We start from the raw sequence: 21216 nt of genomic DNA on the forward strand, positions 1-21216 counted from the left end.
AGGGTTTTGCTGATTGCACACACACATATAACACCATGGCCGCCTCCTCTCTGCTTCTCGTTTGCTTGGCTGCAATGGTGTACATCACTGAAGCTACGCCACTGGTAAGTATTGCATTAGTGGTACAGCAGTTTCTCGGGGGGAGGGAGTACAATCTTCTTGCAAGCTTATTACCAAATTTGTACTACATGGCTGATCCATAGTGAACTGTCCATATCTTTTGATGGCTGAATCGTTTACCAAGGTACTTTAGAATGGCTTTCAGGTTGCTGGAGACACATTCTATTTGTGAAATAATATGTACCAAACTGCTGACAACTGGTAATTTAACCATGCTGAAGAAATTAAAATAGTAGTCCAAGATATTGTCACATGCCTGCCACAGTGTGATACATGGCTATCTCTTAGGAATTGCAGACCATTTCACCTTTCAAGATATCAGTTGTTTGGAGGAAATGTACCCATAAATCCCAAGGTTTCTTACTATACAATGCAGAAAATGTTAGCACCTGCCATTTATAGTTAGAAAATTAGATCTGTTGGTTAAGTTTGTCATTATTATTTTTTTAAAAAAGCTCTCTATTTGTTCTTCATATATGCATATTCTAAATGTATGTTACCATAAAATCTTACAAGGTTACTGGTTTTTAAGCAACTGTTGGTGCAATTCTGTTCATACATGTCTACTTGGAAGTAAGTCCCATTGAGTTCAAGGGGATTTACTCACAGGTAAGTGTGTAAGAGGTCTGTTCTATTTTACTACACTATTCATTATTTTTGTCATTATTTAAAAACATGCAATATGTTACCATATACAGCAAATGCCTCAAGGCAGTTTGTGACAGTGGCAAATCTGATAATTATTTGCAGCTCATCTTCTTACTCTGTAAAACGAAAATCATTTATACTTTTATTTACAGTGAGTTGTAAAGTTTGATTCTCAATTGACTACAGTTAATAATTAAACATTAATAGTGCAATGCTCAAATGTATGTCAACTTCAAGAATATTGTTGTGCTAGCTGAAAATTCATTAATAATTGTCACAGATAGACCCACTGAACCTTTAAATCAGAGTAAAGTGTGGAGGGAGGAGTATCTATCTATTAAAAGCAAAGCTTGAACTGGCACAACATTTTCTTTTGTGCTTGCTTTTAAATACTCTTAACACACCATTTCTCAAAGCTGCATCCCATGTCTATGTGTATATAAATGATGTTTGCAGTAACTCCTAACCCAAGTTAGTTTTTGTTTGTTTGTTTGTTTGTTTGTTTGTTTGACAACTCTTGGATGTGTAAAGGCTGTTGAATAATTTGTAATGTGTTCTTTACGCCCATGAAATAGGCTATGGACCACAGACACTCTGATAGATATTTTCTCCTGCCAGGTCAAGGTTTCCCATGGCTCCATTGACTCAAAGTGTCCTCTTATGGTGAAAGTCCTGGATGCAGTTAAAGGAAGACCAGCTACCAGCCTACTGGTAAAAGTGTCCAAAAGAGCTGAAGATGGCACCTGGAAGGAGTTTGCTACTGGGTAAGTTGCCCTGCATGCAAAGTGCCTTGAGGAGCAAGTCAGCCTTGCTGAGATGGCACCTCCAAATCATGTGAATCCACAACACTATCACCAACCAAGTTTCTGTTCCAAGCCTCACTGTTATTTCCAATGGTTTATACAGATACCAGTAATATATGTTTACTCACAGCAACAGGAACAACTTACTGTCTTATCACTGTGGGAGCACCATCACACCCATACTGTATTTGTAAAGTGAACATGTGATAGGAGTGTATTTGTTACATGACCTACCACAGAACACCTTCCTAGGAACATGACTAGTACAGTACAGTACTATAGTCTGCATTTTAAAACCATATGTCTCTGCAGATATGGAGACTAGATATTTGCTCTCTTAAAAAGAATCAAAACTAACATTTTCAATATCCTCACAGGAAGCTACGTATGGAGACAGGGCTGCAAACTGCTCACCCACTCTAGAGCCTTGTCAGCTGATAAGAGGGAGATGCAGTGCTTTTCTTCTAGTAAAAAAAGGTGCCGGTACTGCACATATCCCTGACATCTGGCTAGTTCTGAAATGAAACTGAATGAATTTCCAAGTGAACTTTGAATTGCAACTTAAAGCTGTCTTATACATGACTTCACAGAAGTCTTGTTGAGAAAATTTGGTGCTCTATAACAGCCCCAACCCACTTCTTGTATCAGAAAAAAAAGTATATAGAAAGATACCATCCTTACTACTTTTATGCACCTGTATTACAGGGAAACAAATGAATTTGGGGAAATCCATGAGCTTACAACAGATGAACAATTTACAGAAGGCTTGTACAAGGTCCAGTTTGACACCAATACATACTGGAAGGCAGCTGGCGTTACTCCATTTCATGAATATGCTGATGTGAGTATTTGGGTCACCCCCCCACCCCCCCAATGCAAACTACTGGCAGAGTTTTCTAAATCCCACAATATAGTAAGTTTTGGGGGTCAAATATTATCATGGGACCAACTGATTGGGTAATTACTGCTATCAACTATGCAGCAGGAGTGGGGAGAGAGGAGGATGCAAGCTAAAGGTTTCAGTATGTGAAGACTACAGGAGTGGCTGCATTTTAAGTGTCCGATCCCCTAAAAAACCCACATCCAAATCTGCCCTCAAATCTATCAGAACTTCACCCTGTACAAAGCCAATAAATCTTGCATTTGTATACATCAACCTCCAGCTGAACTACAAGTATACTTTCCTTAAACAGTGAACAAACTTTTTTTTAAAATTAAAACAATGTTACAATCCAATTTTGTTGGTTAGACATTGTAAGCTTACAGGCTTACCTTAACTTTCTCACACATGCATAAGGAAGGGCTCAGTGCCTGAAAAGTGTAGACAAAATAGGCCATCATGACTTAACAAGTGGATTCTGCCAAATCAATTTTTCTGCTGGTTCTCAAAGTGCAAAACATTAGGAAAGCCCCCAAGTCATAATATTCTTGCATTGCATAATATTCCTGCATTGCAGGGGCTTAGACTAAATGACCCTTGGGTCCCTTCCAGCTCTAAGATTCTACGGTGCTTCTTGTTAACCAGCATAAATATTTTTAGTGCCTCTCTAATTTCACATGCATCTTTAGAAAGAAACAGTATGTATATTGGTTAAAGCTGGGCACTCCTTAAAACTTGTTTTTTGTGCAATGCAGTCAGTGGTTTTAATTAACTAACCACATAAAAGCATATCTTCAATCAATGACAAGAGAAATTACAAAATGATTCTCAGCACTAAAAAGTCACTGTAAAATTTGCAATCAAATTTAGCATGCTTATGGAGTCACCGTATCACACCTGAATGTCTTCCAGCATTTTTATTAACTTCTTAACTGAAATCTAAACAAAGCTGTCCCTACCCAATGATTATTTCACAAGTATGTGCACATAATGATTCCCAAATTGCAAAGTCATTGCCATTCATTTTAACAGATGAAGTCAATCTTTATTTTATTTTTTTGTACACAGATGTATTCCTTCTATTGAAATGAATTGGCCTGTCCAAGGATACTAGACAAATCAGAGCACTTGGATAGTTTGTAGGCAACTTATGATGAATTGATATTTTTAATACAGGTTTTTACAGAAAAAAGCACTGTATGACCAACTTAAGTATTTTCCTCTTGCAGGTGGTTTTTGCTGCTAACGATTCTGGTCATCGTCATTACACCATTGCTGCTCTTCTTAGTCCCTATTCTTATTCAACCACAGCTGTTGTCAGCGACCCAAAGGAATGACACCATACTTTATTCTCACAACATTCTCTCTACTATTCCACTTTTGTAGGATTATATTAGAGGTCGCAGTTAATTTGTATAACCCATGGCTTGTTTGCTAAAGTAGCATCTAGCATTAACATCTCGGCTAAAACTTTTTTTTTTAATGCATCAATAAATATTTCTCCTCTAAATAGTTTCAGTGTCATTTTCTGTGTTACAAAGCAAGATCCGGTTTTGTTTGAAAAACCTCAGGAGGCACCCACAGTCCTTTCTCAATTTTTATAGGATCTAGACTATACCCATTGCACATCTGGCTGCTGGCACACCTATGCTCACTCACATGTTGCAAGTCTCCAGGAAGCCTGGAGAAATGCTTCCATTGGCACATAAGTCACACTTAAGGCAGAGGGAAGTGGCAAGGAAGGAGACGTCATACTGAAGATCTCAGTGCTATTAGTGATGTGCGTGCGCACATGCATCCATCCACACACACGCACATGCACACACGTGAGAATGGAATGTGTTCTTAAAATACTTTCCACTAGGAGTGTAACTCGCCTTCCATGAAAGGAGCAAAAATGTAGGGTCCAAGCCATTACAGTGGTACGTTGGTTCCCAAATTTAATCCGTTCCAGAAGTCTGTTCCAAAACCAAGGAGCACTTTCCCATAGAAAGGAATGCAAAATGGATTAATCCATTCAAATTTTAAAAGACACCCCCTAAAACATCAATTTAACATGAATTTTACTAATGGGACCATTGATCCATAAAATGAAAGCAATAATCAATGTACTGTACAGTGGTAGCTCGGGTTAAGAACTTACGGTAATTCGTTCTGGAGGTCCATTCTTAACCTGAAACTGTTCTTAACCTGAAGCACCACTTTAGCTAATGGGGCCTCCCACTGCCGCTGTGCCGTTGCCGCACAATTTCTGTTCTCATCCTGAAGCAAAGTTCTTAACCTGAGGTACTATTTCTGGGTTAGCGGAGTCTGTAACCTGAAGTGTCTGTAACCTGGAGCATCAGTAACCCAAGGTACCACTGTACTATAAAATAAATAAGACAGTATTATTATTTTTCTTGTGTGCACTGATGTGCACAAACAACAAGTCATAGTCAAAAAAACAAAAAAGCCACGCAAAAACACAAAATATAGCAAAAACAAAAGCTCCAAATATCACCTATGTGTTGCGTGGGTGCTCGGGACTCAACAGCTGACAGACTCAACAGGAAGCCTCTGATTAGCAGCAGGGGACTCAATCTACAAACGGAACACACTCAGCAGGAAGCGGAACACGTTCAGCTTCCAAGGCAAAGTTCACAAACCGAAACACCTACTTCCGGGTTTGCAGCATTCTATTTCCAAGTTGTTCATAAACTAAGCCGTTCTAAACCCATGGTACCACTGTATCCCCATGTAAAATCAGTGATAAAACTACCAGTAGTTTAGGAAAAGCTAATCTGAAAAGCACCTTCAGGAACTTGAAGATAGCTAGGCATGCATGCACAGAGGAATTGCATGAACAATGAGCTGAATTGTATATTGGGTAATTAAGGGCATGTTTCTAAAACCAGGCACTACCGTAAGTGTTGTTGCTTGCACTGACTGTTAGAAATCAAGAGACTTAAGGTAAAAATGACTCACATAAGAACACATGTTTCAGTGGATCTACTCTGACTATGGCTTAGTCGGATTCCACTCTAAGGAAAAATAATAACAAAAGATTGAAACCTCTTTTCATTTAAACATTGTAGAATATAATGAGGCGGAGCTCTCCTAAAACCTGTGCTTTAAAAGAAAAGAAATTGAAGGAATACACTATTTCAAAACTATTTCAAACAAAATAAAAGCTCTATTAGTAAAAGTAACAGTACGTCAGTTTTTAGCACACTACATTTCAAGAGACTGTATTTTAAAAGTACAAACATTTTAATGTGCAAAATAAAATGTCATAGCATGATTCTTTACAATTTACAACATTAGTTTTCAGTGCATTAAATGAGCATCTCACAGCTGGAACAGTAAAATAATGTTAAGTACAGTTCCCTCTGATATGCTGCAAGTACATTTTTTTAAACAATTCACATAGTTTACATGAAAAAATACAAGCTCAACTCTTTAACAAGATTCCAAAATAGGCCCAGAGATCCAAGGGGGAAAGTATGTTTTATTATTCATATATCAATTACCTCTCATTTTAGCCCCAAATATTAAAGGACCAAGTAGGGTGGGGTAAAGTTAGTATTCTCAGCAGACTTCAAAGTGATGTGATTATCATTACTTCGTTTAATTATAATTTCTCTTTATAGTCTTAAAAATCATATTTCCAATTATAGGTATTTTTAATTGTCAACTATTGGGAACTCTTAATTGTCGACTACTGGAAACCAGAAACCAAATTCAACTTTTTAGGGGTTTTACAATAGGCCATGGATAAAGAATATGAATGGCTTCCAGCTCCAGTCTTATGCTACTTTAAAGGCACATGGCATATTAAGATCTGCTCTGCTCTAGAATGGTGTGTTCAAGCAGGAAATAGTGTACAATGTCTCTTGGATTATTATTTTTGATAGATTAAAAATGAAGGCATAATATATATATATAAATATATACCTATATAAAAGTTATGCAACAAGCTGACATTTTAAAGTTGAGCATTTGCATTCAAATAATGTGGTCATATTAAATCTGGTAAACGTGTGGCATGTTTAACTTCGTAAAAGTCCACTAATGAATTGGGGGTTAGGGGAAGAAGAACACCCAATGTAGAGATCTAGATGAAATTTAAATACTCTTTTAAATGCCCAATTTACATCATGTCTTCCTGACATCATTGCTTTTTCAGCAAGAACTCTTCATATTTAACTGTGTAAAATGCCTAGTTGAATTTTGCATACTATTTAGAATGACAGGTGTCTCTTGCAACGTCTACATAACAAAAGGGCATGACATAAGAAAAGCCTGCTGGATCAGGCCAATGGCCCATCTGGTTCAGTTTCCTGCTCTCAGAGAGGCCAACCAGATGTTTTTCGGAATTCAAGCACAAAAGCACTCTCCCCTCCTGTAGTTTCCAGCAGCTGGCAATCAGTACGCTGCTGCCACCACCTGTGGATGCTGAGCATAACCATCATGACTAGTAGCCATTGACAGCCCTCTCCTCCATACTTTTGTTTAATCCTCTTTTAAAGCCATCTAAGTTGGTGGACATCATTGCCTCCCATGAGAGCAAGTGCCACAGTTGAACTATGAACAGCATATAATAATAATAAAAATATGCTGAGGCTCTAAGGAAGTAATTTCACATGGTATTAACTGCACTAATATAAGACTATACTAAATAATAGCGTTTATAATATGGTGATCTTCACCCATTCCACAAAAACTGGTGAAATTAGAGAAAATAGAGAATGCTCATTCTTTCTAGAGGTCATGAAGGAAAGAGTCTTAGGTTGTTGCCGAAAATTCACAGAACTTTAAAAAGAGAAGCTTTTGACACTAATGCCAATTATTATGTGAGAAATCTTCAAAACATTCCCCCTTGGGGTAACTCCAGCTCCAGCAACTTTAATGTAAATAAATTTGAACCAATGGCAAATGTTCTGAAAATCTCCTTCTGTTCATATTAAGTCTTTCTGCCATCATTCCCCTCCTATTATCACTCATTAATCTTCTAATGAGCACATATATCTGGACTTTCCATTTAGGAGGGAAGGAGTTGTTTTAAAAAGAAATCTACAAGCAGCAATATCTTAATAAATAGACTGACTGGGCATAAATCTGATACCAACACTATTGGCACACAATAACATCCTTGATGGATTCCCATAATGTACATGCAATATGCATAAACAATATTATTTCAAGCATAATCAGGGAATCGTGGCATTGCCTAAGTAATAAATAGAATAAAAAAATTAAAGATTATTCACAGAAAAAATAGTGGTAAAATCACGTATATAGGTATATTGGAGCTCAAAATAGTTTACAACCCTAAGTAGCAAATTGGTCCTTCATTGTAAACCAATCAAACTGTTTCCATGTTATTTCATGCCAATAAACAAAATCCAAGAGACTGAACACAAGTATTCTCAAGCACATACAGAACTCTTGAATGCTGCCATGTTCAAAAGCATGTTAATTTAAAAGATATTTACATAACATGAAAAATATTAAAAAGTTCATTTTAACTGTGATTTCTTGAAAGCATATTTCCTGGGTGAAAATGATTTTTCTTGGCTTCTAAACAAGCAACACGACTGTTAATTACAGTTGAGACGAGTGGTTTCTGTTGTGAAAAACGTGCCCAAACAAGGTTTGAATAGTGTTGGTTTCATGAAGTAAACATTTTAAGTAGCAGCCACTAGGGTTTCTTTTCACAAACTGGCACATAGTCATACATACAATCATTTGACTTCTTTTGTTAAGTCTTCAGAAATATCTGATTTGATGTATTTAACTTGCGGTTTCAAATCAATGTTTTCAAATATTTGATCCATTTATTCTGCTGTTCCATTAATAATCTTGGACAGGAGCTAGTTCTGGAATAAGGTTTACTGTTACATTTGTATACAATTTGCTGACTAAAATAGTAGGTGTATATAGCAGATTATTCAACCCATCAATGTACTGACGCTCTCGGGAATATCTTAATAGTTTATACCTGTGGAGAGCAAAAGTAAGGAGCATTGCTAAAAGCTATGGAAAGTCGTGTTTAATTGGCTACAATTTGAAAGTGATTTTCAGCCTTTAAACAAGCAGATAATTGTTTATCAAATGTAAGCATATTCAAAATAAAGAAACTTTGACAATACATGAACAGTACCTTAAAGGTTATGTAGCATGCTATTACTTACCCAGTGCATCAGCTTCAACAGTGCAACCCTATACATCTCTATTAGGAAGTAAGTCCTCTTGAATTCAATGGGGCTTACTTCCAGATATAGGCTAGTGGCCTATGGCTGGAAATATGCAAACACAAAATAAGCTAATGCTATTTAGTGCTTATTTTGACATCAGAACCACTCAATTCAAATCCTGGATCAACCATGGTGTTACTCAAGATGTAAACCCCACTTCGATATTTGTCCACACACCCAAGAGCAGGGGAGGGCCTGTCATGCTATCTTTATTGTGCTGACATGAGTGAGTTTGAGTTCCACTCATGTGAAGAGGAGCTCCTCTTCTTCTCATGAAAGATCACCACAGGAATTAGAACTGTGATCATTCAGGGTTCTAAATCATATGTTCATCACACTGGGAATAACAATGGTATATATTCCACAATGATAAACTTGAGACATGTTTTGCATGTGATGAATAGTTACAACTGTTATGTTTGCAGCTAACAGCATAATATGTTGAAAACAAAATCTCCTGTGAGCATTTTGATACTAAGCCATTTTTTTTCTTACCGTCCTAAGAACTGAACTTCTCCTCGGTGATGATGAGGAATAGACTTATACTTCCCTAGCTCTCCTTCTGGTCTTGATACGTTGTATCCTACATAGTGAACTCTACAATTGAAATAGTTAACATATGTAAAAAAAACACTTAAGATTTGTAAAGCCATTTTGACTGTGGTTGCAATCCTACGTACAATTTGCACAAATGGGGCTAAATCTTGTGGATGCAAGATATCTTTGAGATATCCACCACAGTCAGACGTTTTTAAACTGAACATAGCTTATCTGGTCAGCTATGCAAAACATCTGAATGTGCAAGATTCATCCTGCAACATGTCTATTTGTCTCTGACCTATACAGAACATATATGTCTTTAGTTTTATTTATTTTTAAGCTGTTAGGGAAGGGTAATAAACTTTGATTTACTTATACACCCTCAGATTATACTGAAATTCACATACAGGTAAATGTTTTTAGACAACCTACTAAAGAGGAAATGTCATGAGAGAAACATAGGCAAGAGTCTTTAAAAACACGCATCTTCCAATTGACTGCAACTGCAAACTAAAAAAAAAATAGTGAAATAGCAGGAACACTCAAAAGAATGGAAGAGTTTTCCAACATGCTGGCATCAGTTCCATCAGTCAGATCCAGTCACACTTTTCAAAACACGAGCAGGGGAGACATTTCTTTTGTTTATAGCCTACTGATTAGCTAAAGAAAATTCTCCCAAACATATTCTGAGTTTATTTCACTTTTAAAACTTATCATTATCCTAGTTATGTTTCTTTGAAGTTTTTTAAAAGAGACTACCATCTGGACTGCCTAATAGGATGCCTTATATGTAGAATGTTGTGTGTTGTGACCCATCCTCAGATTGCTTTATAACAGGCATCCCCAAACTTCAGCCCTCCAGATGTGGAGGAGGAGGAGGAAGAGGAGGAGGAGGAGGTTTGGATTTAATATCCCGCTTTATCACTACCCTAAGAAGTCTCAAAGCGGCTAAAATTCTCCTTTCCCTTCCTCCCCCACAACAAACACTCTGTGAGGTGAGTGGGGCTGAGAGACTTCAGAGAAGTGTGACTAGCCCAAGGTCACCCAACAGCTGCATGTGGAGGAGCAGAGACGCAAACCCGGTTCACCAGATTACGAGTCTACCGCTCTTAACCACTACACCACACTGGCTCTTGGGAGTTGTAGACCAAAACATCTGGAGGGCCGCAGTTTGGGGATGCCTGCTTTATAATGAAAGGGCAGCATATAAATTTTACGGTATTAACAAATAACTTAATAGAAAATGCTTTGATGTGCCATTAAAGTGGTAGGAATTACGGTAGAATATGTTAAATGACTGTTAGATACTAATTTACAAGTGTCTAATAGGCACCTGCACATCTGAACAAATCTTCTATCTCAATGCCAGAAGATAATGTCACTTCCATTTAGGCGATCAACCTATACATTGTATAAACACTCACCTATTCCAGAGATCATCATCTTCTCCACCCCATCCCCAGAAAGCATTTGGAAATCCATTGATTTTTTTGAATTGTTCTATTGTTAGTCCACTTACACCACCAAAGAACTCATTGTATGGCAGACTGAAAATGACAGCAGACAAATTTCATTTTTTTTAGTGCATTTAGGTAAAAATAATTATTTCTTCCTACAACTTTCCACATTTGACAAACAATTAACCTTTTTGAAGAAATGAATACACCTTTTAAAATCAAAGCCTTCACAATTTTGTTAAATCAATTCAATAAACGCAGAAGCCAAGTGTATTTCTATACAGCTGTTCCTACAAACACACCATCTCATAGAAATCACACAAGGAAAGCATTAACCGCATAGTCGGGAGGTTAGATTTAGGCATACAAGTGTAAAATAAAGCTTTGGAAATATGGGCTGGGATTCATAGGATGGCACAGCTAGCTCCATGAAACCAAATGATCTTTTAGGAGCAGCCCCCATTCACAAAATAATGTATTTAAAACAGAAATAAAGAGACTTTCAAAAGCAGGTTGTGGTATGGCATGAGAATTTACTTTACAATGCATAGGGGAGGAGGCAAAAATCATATTGGGTGTGCACCTATAGACCCCAACCATAATATTTTGATGCTGTGTTTGTTCTAGACAAAAGCAGTGACTATCTGCAAATGCAAGAAAAGAAGAGCAAGGAGGTGTGATATAAAGCAGAAGGTATGATATAAAGCAACTGAGCAATAAACATATGCAAGGTGTGAGGGGAAATGTTGACTGAGAGCCATAGGAATAAAAGACACAGAGTAAATGGGCAGCTGAATCACAAAGACCAGGAGCTTTAGAAGCTAGAAACTAAATCTGCCGTGGCCATTGCAAGATTAAGCCACGGGAACAGGTGTTAAGGTAAGGGAGAAATGTAGTCAGAAGTGCATACATCACTGAGAATAGATAATTTTTTGTGATTTCATCTAGTAAGCAAGTTTTACTAAGGGAGGGTTGTTTTTCAAAGAATGATAGGCAGTGACTTTCAGCCTATTTGCACAACAACGTAACTACATAGCTATGCCAATGCAATACATGTCAATAAGGCTAACAAGGAAACTTCTTCGAAAGCCCAGTTTCATAGAAAGGAAACTGCCTCAGTAGAAGGGCTAGGTAATAAAACTGTACATATTTTGTCAATTAAAAGTGTTTTAAAACCTTCAAATTTGCAAGTTAATGCTGAACTTTTGAGATATGAGATGTAGCTCAAAGTAGTTACAGTCCAAAACTTTTTCACTGCCATATCTATATTTATAATTATCAAATTCTATGCCAAAACTTAAAAACCCATAGCCATATATGGAAGTTATACGGAATGCATGAACCTTTTAATCCATCTGCATGAACTGCTTAACTTTTGTTATACACAAATACTAACTTTTCTGTTTTATACTGTTTCAAGGAATGTCTAGTAGTACTAAATTTAACCTGTACTCATGGGACAGGAGGAATGACTGACTTAAATATTTATTTTCCAGTGTTTGTCAAAGTTTCCTAATGGCAAAACTTTGTCTAATTGTAAACATTGGTTATAACTATAGAGATTCAAAATGAATTTTCTGCAATCACAAATTAACTAAATTCATTACTTACATGTACATATATTTGTCCAGCTTTGCAGCGAAATGTCGTGGCATCTCACCACATCCATAATAATTTCGATCGTTTTCAGGTAAGTGATCCACATCATGAAAAATTACACAGTCCCAGTCACCATCCTTCATGGCTTCTTTAAAACCAATGTTGAAGAGCATTGCTCGGTTAAATGGCTGTGTTCCAGTCTTAATAAGAAAAAATAAAAAGAGGTTAAGGCTGTAATCCTTACCAGGGAGTAAGCCCCTTTGAATTCTATGGCACTTCTAGGCAATATGGTTAGGATAGTGCTGTAACTGTGTTAAATAAGAACTGACATAAAAGGATTGACTATTGACATAAGCTAGCTATATACAAAACTTTAACATAAAAAGTTTTCTTAATATATAATGTTTGCTACTTCATAGCAAACGTCCCCCTGGCATAAAATATTTGAGAAGGCCAGCCCTCCCACCCAAAAAAAGGTTGGTGGGCATTGCCATTTGAATGGTGTGTGTGTGACATGTCATGTGATTGATTGTGTAGGGCGGGGCTTACCTGGGCCCCCCGCGCCAATATTTTAATCAAGTTGGCACCCCTGGCTACATTCCTTCTAACAGCAGAGCAGTAGAAACGTTGTTAAAGTCATAGTATGATATAATCATAAAATTGTAGAGTTGAAAGGGACCACGAGGGTCATCTAGTCTAACCCCACTGCAATACAGGAATCTTTTGGCCAATGTGGATCTCGAACCCATGACCCTGAGAGAGCCTCATGCTCTACTGACTGAGTGATCACAGCTGATTTGGAACAACCCACAAAACCAGATATGCAATCCCCCAGTTAAAATTATATAAACTAAGATAAAATCTTTTGATGCAAAAGAATTAGTTTTTAATTCACCTGATTAAGGGAAACATTTTAATGAATTTTGCCCAAACCTTGCAAGAGTAATATTTCTTGGGACTCAGCTACACAGCTGCAAATAAACGTTTTAAATGTGTTGTAAAGTGCAATTTAAAAATCTGGCACTAGATGGTGACAGTGAGCTATGCAAAATTCAATGTATTTTTCAAAATGTTTATTAAAAAAGCATTTTCCTGGTGTTGTTTATATGTGTGTAGATTCCACCTTGGAAACCATGATCGACATAGATACACTGCATTATTTACAATAATATATTTGAATTCATTCTAAAACAAATATAAAGCAGCTCACCTGTTCAACAACATAAAAAGCAAATTCCAGCCTTTGGTTTTGTAACACTGGTATCAGGTGTCGGAAAAATATTGGAAGATGTTCATGGCGATTCCGAAAAGGAATGAGTATTGCAACCTTCAAATACAATGAGTATGTGTGTATGAGTATGTGTGTATTTGTTACCCTGCATCTATCATACATACAGTATTACTTTTAAACTACAGTTCAATGTCAGCTTATGGTCTTAAAAACATACATTATACATATATGGTACATAACATATATGTTCTATATCATTCTAAAGATGTGTTCCAGTATTGCAAAAGAAAAACCATGCCAAGACTTTGAGAAAATCACCTAGTTTATAAGATCATGCTGCACACAGACTGAAACATTTAATAAGTATTTTTAGATGTTAAGAAAATATCATCTTCACCTTCACCTCACCTTCCACCGTGGTTTACAGTCCTTGGGCCTCCAATGACCACCTGGTTCAATATCTAAATCTTTTGAAAATACCTTCTGAATTTCATCCAAACCAATTTCACTCATATTGACATCAATAAAGCCTCCTAGGTTGTGAAAAGAATGAAGTGTTGATGTGAATTTAAAAACCAGCCTGAAGTTATTCATAATTATCACTTAAAATAGAACACTACTGTGATAAAACTAAACTATGTAAACTCCATAGGTCAGGCATGGGGAACCTCTGAAATACGGGTCAAAATTAAGTGTGGGGCAGGTAAAAAGGCAGCTACAAAAGGAAAAATGCAGCTTAAAAAAGGAACAACTGGGAGCCTTTAAGAGCACTCCTTATTTTTCTTTGACGTTTCTAATGTTGGCACCAAATGCAAGACCTGCTAGAACCGGATCCACCCCAGAGCTCCCAAAAGCTTATTGCCACCAACTGCAATCCCCTTATAGCAGGGATCTTTCTTTGCAGTCCCCATTTGACTTCAAGCTATTAGTGTCATTGGCCCAGTCTTGTGGAACACTCTTCCAACAGAGATGCAACAAGATCATTCTATTTCAGAATGCTTCAATTTTGAAAGGTGGGCTGAAAACTTTTCTATTCCATCAGGCAATTTCCATAATAATTAGCTGGTTTATGATTTTTTTTTATAAAAAATGCATATGGTTTTCATTGTATGGCCTTCTGTACGTATAACTGTTGTAAACCACTCTGATAGTTTTCATGAATACTGGTTTATAAATATTTTTATTAATAAATAAGATAAATTGTGGTTAATTGCAGCAATGGGTAAAAGTTCTCTCCTGCAAAATGACAGAATCCTCTTAAACTGAAAGGAACACTGCACCCGGAAGCACTGCTTTCAAAAAATCCATTCTCATAGCCAGCTCTGAACTGTGGTATGAACTTCCAAAACTTATTTTTCTACTAAGCAGTTTTCAGTATTACAAATAAATACTGTACTTTTCCATGTATAATACTAGGGTTTTTTAAAACTTAAAATAAGGTTAAAAATCTGGGGGTGTCTTATACACGGATAGTGCATATGCCCATTTTCCAAATTTGGGGTCCCCAAAAATAGGGGGGGTGTTATACATGGGGACGTCTTATATATGAAATCCAACCTGTTTTTTTCTTCTACTTTGAGGATTCTAGTTATATAAATTACATATATCCATATTCATCTAAGAAATAGTTTTAATATAAATTATATCCATACTCATCTAGGAAATAATTTTAATACACTTTCTTGAAAGAGACTACAGTGGTACCTCTGGTTACGAATGGGATCTGTTCTGGAGGCCCAGACGTATCCTGAAAATTTAGTATCCAGAGGACCTCTTCTGCGCACGCACATGGAGCTGCAAAGTGCTTCTGCGCATCCATGAAAGGCGCAGAGCCCTTCTGCGCACACATGAGCGGTAAACCCACTTCCGGGTTTGCTGCGGCCGTAACCCAAAGATTCTGTAACCTGTACAAGGTACCACTGTATTTCAAAGCAGTTTGTAGTAAAACAGATTATATGTCAAGGTGAACTTACTCATGTAGGGCAACTTTTCTGGACAAGGTTGGCTAGGAGAATAAGTGAAATTTTCTGGAAGGTACATCACAGTTTGTGCAAGGTTATCACTTGAATTGTTGCCTTCAGAGTAATCTTCATAGAAAGAAATACAATTTCAATTTAAAATACAAAGAAAAAAAACAATTGTTTCTATGTTTATAAGGTAGCAGTGCCATCTGGATATTATGTAATTTTAAAACATCTCTCTCACATACTTTCTGAGGAACTCAGAAAGATACAAAAAAAAAACAGTATTTCAAGAATGCCAGTGGAGTGGTAAAGGCTTATGTCCTGAGCCCAATGTTGTTCAACATCTTTATAAATGACTCGGATGAAGGAAATTTGACACCGATGACACCAAACTGGTAGGGGTAGCTAATACTGCAGAACACAGAATTAGGATTAATAAAATATTATTACTGACTTTAGCAGGTTGGAGAACTAGGCACAAGCTAACAAAATGAATTTCAATGGGGACAAATGTAAAGTTCCACACTCAGACAGGAATAATAAAATGCACAAATATAGGATCAGGGACATCTGGCTTGACTACAATACAAGTGGAAAGGATCTGGGGATCTTAGTAGACCACAAGCTTAACATGAGACAGCAAAAATATAAAAAAGCTAATGCAATTCCAGTCTGCATCAACAGAAGTATTGTGTCCAGATCAGGAGAAGTAATAGTACCACTCTGTTCTGCCTTGGCCAGACCCCACCTGGAATACTTTGTCCAGTTATGGGCACCACAGTTTAAAAATAATATCAACAAGCTGGAATGTGCACAAAGGATGGCAACCAAAATGGTTAAGTGTCTGGAAAATAAGGCTTAAGGGAAATGGTTGAGAGGGCTGAGTACGGTTAGCCATCTTCAAATATCTGAAGGGCTGTCCCAATGCTACAATTCTATGGCTCTAAGATTCTAAGATATAAAACAATCCCCAAGTGAAAAACAATCCCCACCCGCAAAAGCCCACAGCACAATAATAATTTCAGAACAGCCAGGCAGAACAAAATAATAATCAGCCAAGTCCTTTTTGAACAATCATGTTCAAACAACTGCCTGATATGTGATAAAGTGATATGGCCTGATGCACAAAGTAGAATACCCTAGCCCAGTTTGCCATCAGCTGTGCTTCACAACTTCAGGAGATCTGTAGCAGAGCCTCAGATGATGATTGGTGAATGCTGGGAGTAACAGACAGAACGAGGCAGTCCTTAGATTTCCCAGACCCCAAACCACTTTAAGGTTCCTTGAATTCAGCCCAGAAACAAACCTGCAGTCAAATTAGTGTGCTGGAATCAAAACGTCTAGCTCCCATCAACAATTTCCTTTCTATTAATCATCTGTTTCTGACATTACAATGTTTTTGGTGCCAGATTTGTCTTTAGTTTGTTTTTATTTGTTTTCAGCTGCTGCTGTTTAGTATGTATTCTTTTATGTTTTGCATTTATTGGGTTTTATTCTTGCTGCTCTTATTCTAGTCTTATTCCAATCATATTGTACACTATCCTAGGATCTATTTCAAGGGCATTTTAGAAATTTTTACAATAAACGAATGCATTGTAATCCACGGTTCACTCAACAGATGGTTATGAAAATGTTATAAGATAAAAAATGAAAAGCATAACGTTCTTACCTGTGCCATTTAAAGTAGCATTTTTATTAGTGTATAGCCTGATCATATGCCCTATTGTTTTCACATTTTCTTTCAGCATTATACCTCGTGCTTGAACCATAAATAGATACGTATTTGCTGTTGAGAGACAAAAAAATCATTCCAAATTGGCTTCAATTTGAAACTGAAACTATAAATGTTACTCATTATTGCACAATTATATGATTGACAAATATAATAATATAATATAATAATATATATAAACATTGCCAAATATAAATTAAAGCACTGACAAAAAAAGAAGAAAAAGCTGTGGGACCTCAATAACAGTTGGAAGTGAAATGTACAAAGTTCAATATTCAGTGTAGAGTACCTGTCTTTTTCTTCACTAACTCTGAAAAATCAATTAAATATGAGAACATGGTAATATATTTTTTGAACTTACTTTATGCAAAGGGAGGGAGGAAGAAGGAGGAATTACTTATAAGCCTGACACCTAGCATCTCTCTGTTTTAACAAGTGATGGATGCAGCCAGCATTGACAATGCTGGCACATTCTGTCAAATAATATATATGCAAGAAGAGAAGAGAGTCATACCATCAGATGTGCTTCTGCATGCCCCTGTATCATAATACAACAGTGGCATTATAATGAGGAAGCATGAGAATATGAAAAGAGCCTGCTGGATCAGGCCAAAGGGTCCATCTAGTCTGGCATCCTGCTCTCACAGTGGTCAACCAGATGCTTATAGGAAACCTGCATAATAAGTTTGCCAACCCACTGTCATGATTTCTTCTTATGCATTATCTCTTCCCAAGAGAAAAAACATATTGTTGCTTGATTTATGTGGCTACTGGCATGCCACAGGACAACCATGCAAAGCTGGATATGAATCAGGCCCAACTGTACATAAAAATATTATTTACCCAAAGCAGCCTTTGTTGTAACATAAATTGTAAGAAGAACTCAAACTGTGTTTTCGGCTAGCTGAAATGTCAATGCTAGTATCAAGAATGCAAAATATCACATAAACTAGTTGGACATGTGTAAGTTTGGTCCATGTCATTTTAGATCTCCTGTAATCCATCATTATTATCCTGAATGTAAACATGGAAACAAATTTAGGTCTGGATTCAAATTGGAAACAAATTTAGGTCTGAAGTAATCACTTCTATTTGAAGGTAGTTTATGTCCATTTTTTAATTTTTGTTAGTGTCAACTAGTGGATGTTCTCCTGACGTTTGTTATCCTCTACTGCAGGTCTGTAGTCTAATTTGTGGTGTTCGGCCAGAGAGAGGGGGTATTTTTTGTATGCCATCCACCCCACTGTTCTTCAACCTTCCTAACTGAACTGGCAGCGCTTGTCTGACATGTGGTGCTGCGGAACCCTTTTGTGGTGGGTGGTGGGAAACTTAATATTCAGGCTAAGGCTGCTTCAAATGGTCCAGCTAAGGACAACATGGCCTCTGTGACAACCATGGGGCTGTCTCACTGCATCAGTGGTCCAACAAATGTGGGTGGACATACTCTCAACCTAGCCTTGCCACAGAGCAGGTTGGGGGCTTGCTGTAAGTCTGTTGTCATGGGTGGATCATTCTCTAGTTGGGCTAAATGTAGTAACTCCACTCCACAAGGGTTAGTTCACCCTCAGAGTCCAATGAAACCAGATGGATTCCTGAGTGCCCTGGGGGATTTTCTGATTGACATGGCTGGTGCCCCTTTCAAGGCTCTTGTCTCACTGTAGAATGATGAGAAATAGAACCACCAAAACAATCTCTCGTGAATGCCCTTGCCATTACTGTTTGGCATGTTGATCACCTTGGTATTTTAGGTACCTATCTGTGATGACACAGGAGGATTGGTGACTAGAGTTAAAACCTGAATGTCAGAGTTGGAGCCAGTCCAATGGAGGCATCTAGAGCACTGTCAGTTCCATCTATGGCTGGATCAGTTTAGATTACTGTACTGCAAGAAGGTGGCCCATCTTAGCTTCTTAGAGCTAGCCTTAGGGCAGTGTTGGCCAAACTTGGGTGTCCAGCTGTTTTTGAACTACAACTCCCATCATCCCTAGCTAACAGGACCAGTGGTCAGGGATGCTGGGAATGGTAGTCCCAAAACAGCTGGACACCCAAGTTTGGCCACCACTGCCTTAGGGGATTGACAGGGTGGATCCAGGGAGTGACAAATACTGTACTTCATTGGAGAAGGGAGAGAAAGCAATTCCCTTTAAGGAGAGAGTGGTGCACCCCCTCTTTAAAAAGACCCTCATCTAATATGTCAAAAGCCATGTTAAACAGGTTTGCCTTCAGCACTCATCAAAAGCTATACAAGATGCTGGATGCACCTCTGTGGACAGTTCCACAACTTAGGCGCTGCTACAGAGAATGTCCTCTCTTGGGATACTACACCCAGAACCAATATGGCCCCTCACCTGATCTTAACACCTGAAGGGGGTCTGTAGGGAAGGATGTGATCTTTCAGATATTTGGTGCCCAAGTCATTTAGGGCAGAGCTGGCCCAGGCAGGGCAGGTGAAGCCACTGCTTCAGGCGGCAGAAGCTTCCCAGGCAGCACTCCCTGCCCTGCCACTTCCACCATCGGTGCTGAATTGGGGGGAAATTGAAGCCATTTTGGGCAAGATCTTTCCCAAAATTATTGTGATCTTGTCCCAAATTGGCACTGATGGCAGTGCCATTTCTCCGCCCGTGGCAGATGAGGCAGGGCGCATGGTGGCAGCAGAGCAGATAGGGCAGCAGGTGCCAGGTAGGTGGTGCCAGGAGCAGCAGCAGCAGCAAGGCGAAGTGGTACTTCCCATTTCACCTCAAGTAGTGAAACAGGATGCACCGTCCCTGATTTAGGAATTTAGGAACTAATGAGAGTACCGTCGTACCTTGGTTCTCGAGCAGAATGCATTCCAGGAGTCCGTTTGACTCCCAGAACCATTCAAAAACCAAGGCGTGGCTTCTGATTGGCTGCAGACCAATCAGAAGCCGTGCTGAACGTTCAGCTTCCCAAAACCACAACACTCACTTCCGGTTTTCGATCATTCAGGAGTCGAAATGTATGAGTTCCAAGGCATTCAACAACCAAGGTACGACTGTACCTTGAATTGAGCCCAGAAGTGAAATGGCAACCAGTGCAGCTGTTTTAAAACAGGAGTTATGTGAGATCTAAATGGAACCCCACCCAGTAATCTTGCTGTTGCAATTTGGACCAAGTGAAGTTTTCAAATCATCTACAAGTGGATTAATGTAGTAGGTGTGGCCACAATATTTTTGGTAGGAGGAATTGTTTTTAAATGACTGCTATAGAGTATTTGTGTGGAAAGGCTGAGAAGCATTCAGGCTTTATAGTAATAAAATGTAAAATTATCCAAAGCTCTCTCAGCATATTTGCATGGGCTGTTCTCATTAGAAACTATGTCACAAGCACTGTCCAACACACTCCCAAGTCTTACATATTCAAGTGTGATAATGAGCAGAAGATAGGATCTGATTTCATCACCAGCAAGAATAACCAAACGGAATGCAGGTAAAACTGGTATTTTCTTTTGTTAAAAGCCCAACTCCTGTAATAGCATGTTATCATTACAGACAAGTGTGCATCTCTCACAACATAAGGACAAGAACAATCCATCCCTTTGAAAACATATGTACTTCCAAAACGCATTTATTGACTGTGTACACACAGGTATGTTTGACCACCGTATGCTTTGTCATTCATCCAACACAATGAAACTGCATGAGTGTAACAAGTCAATTCATGAGTTCACACTTGTGCACTTCTCACTCAATACCTGCAGCATCAGGTAATAATGACTTGCAAGTGTGAGATCAGCCACCACAGGATCAAACAACATAGACTTTTTGATCATCGGCTCCTAGTACAATTTCAAACACAATGTTTTTTCAATGGAGAACATCCAGTTCAGCTCCAAATCATCGCATGTGAGGAGAGAAAACAAAAACAAAACGATGTGCAACATGTATGAATGAACCAAGTCCCTAGGGAATCCTTGGAACCGTTTTGGAAAGACATGCCCTTTAATCCCACCCACCGACCTTGAAAAAACGCAAGCCGGGGATCCCTT

The 21216-nt window shown here is 38.1% G+C and overlaps 2 protein-coding genes across 6 annotated transcripts in view; one reads left to right on the plus strand and one right to left on the minus strand.

Moving 5' to 3' along the window:
• TTR (transthyretin) lies at positions 1–7485 on the plus strand. Its single transcript, XM_088675436.1, has 4 exons — positions 1–104; positions 1387–1532; positions 2277–2412; positions 3681–7485. The coding sequence occupies exons 1-4, from the start codon at positions 36–38 to the stop codon at positions 3786–3788; spliced, it is 459 nt and encodes a 152-aa protein (XP_088531562.1). The 5' UTR covers positions 1–35; the 3' UTR covers positions 3789–7485.
• The window catches only part of B4GALT6 (beta-1,4-galactosyltransferase 6), a 16147-nt gene continuing 534 nt past the window's right edge, over positions 5604–21216 (minus strand). For 2 of the 5 annotated variants that reach the window (XM_088675435.1, XM_035125282.3), the window contains exons 2-9: positions 17148–17264; positions 15488–15601; positions 13923–14047; positions 13494–13610; positions 12296–12483; positions 10652–10774; positions 9183–9284; positions 5604–8431 (exon numbers count right to left, since the gene is read on the minus strand). In XM_088675435.1, the coding sequence (XP_088531561.1) occupies positions 8284–8431; positions 9183–9284; positions 10652–10774; positions 12296–12483; positions 13494–13610; positions 13923–14047; positions 15488–15601; positions 17148–17247 (1017 nt within the window). In that variant the 5' untranslated portion in view covers positions 17248–17264 and the 3' untranslated portion in view covers positions 5604–8283. Of the gene's footprint in view, positions 8432–9182; positions 9738–10651; positions 10775–12295; positions 12484–13493; positions 13611–13922; positions 14048–15487; positions 15602–17147; positions 17265–20922; positions 21204–21216 lie in introns of those variants that run through there. The other 3 variants (XM_088675434.1, XR_015951464.1, XM_088675433.1) reach the window with 3 other exon arrangements.

Source organism: Zootoca vivipara, chromosome 8 (assembly GCF_965207765.1).
Source record: "Zootoca vivipara chromosome 8, rZooViv2.hap1.1, whole genome shotgun sequence".
NCBI classification, from domain to species: Eukaryota; Metazoa; Chordata; class Lepidosauria; order Squamata; family Lacertidae; genus Zootoca; species Zootoca vivipara.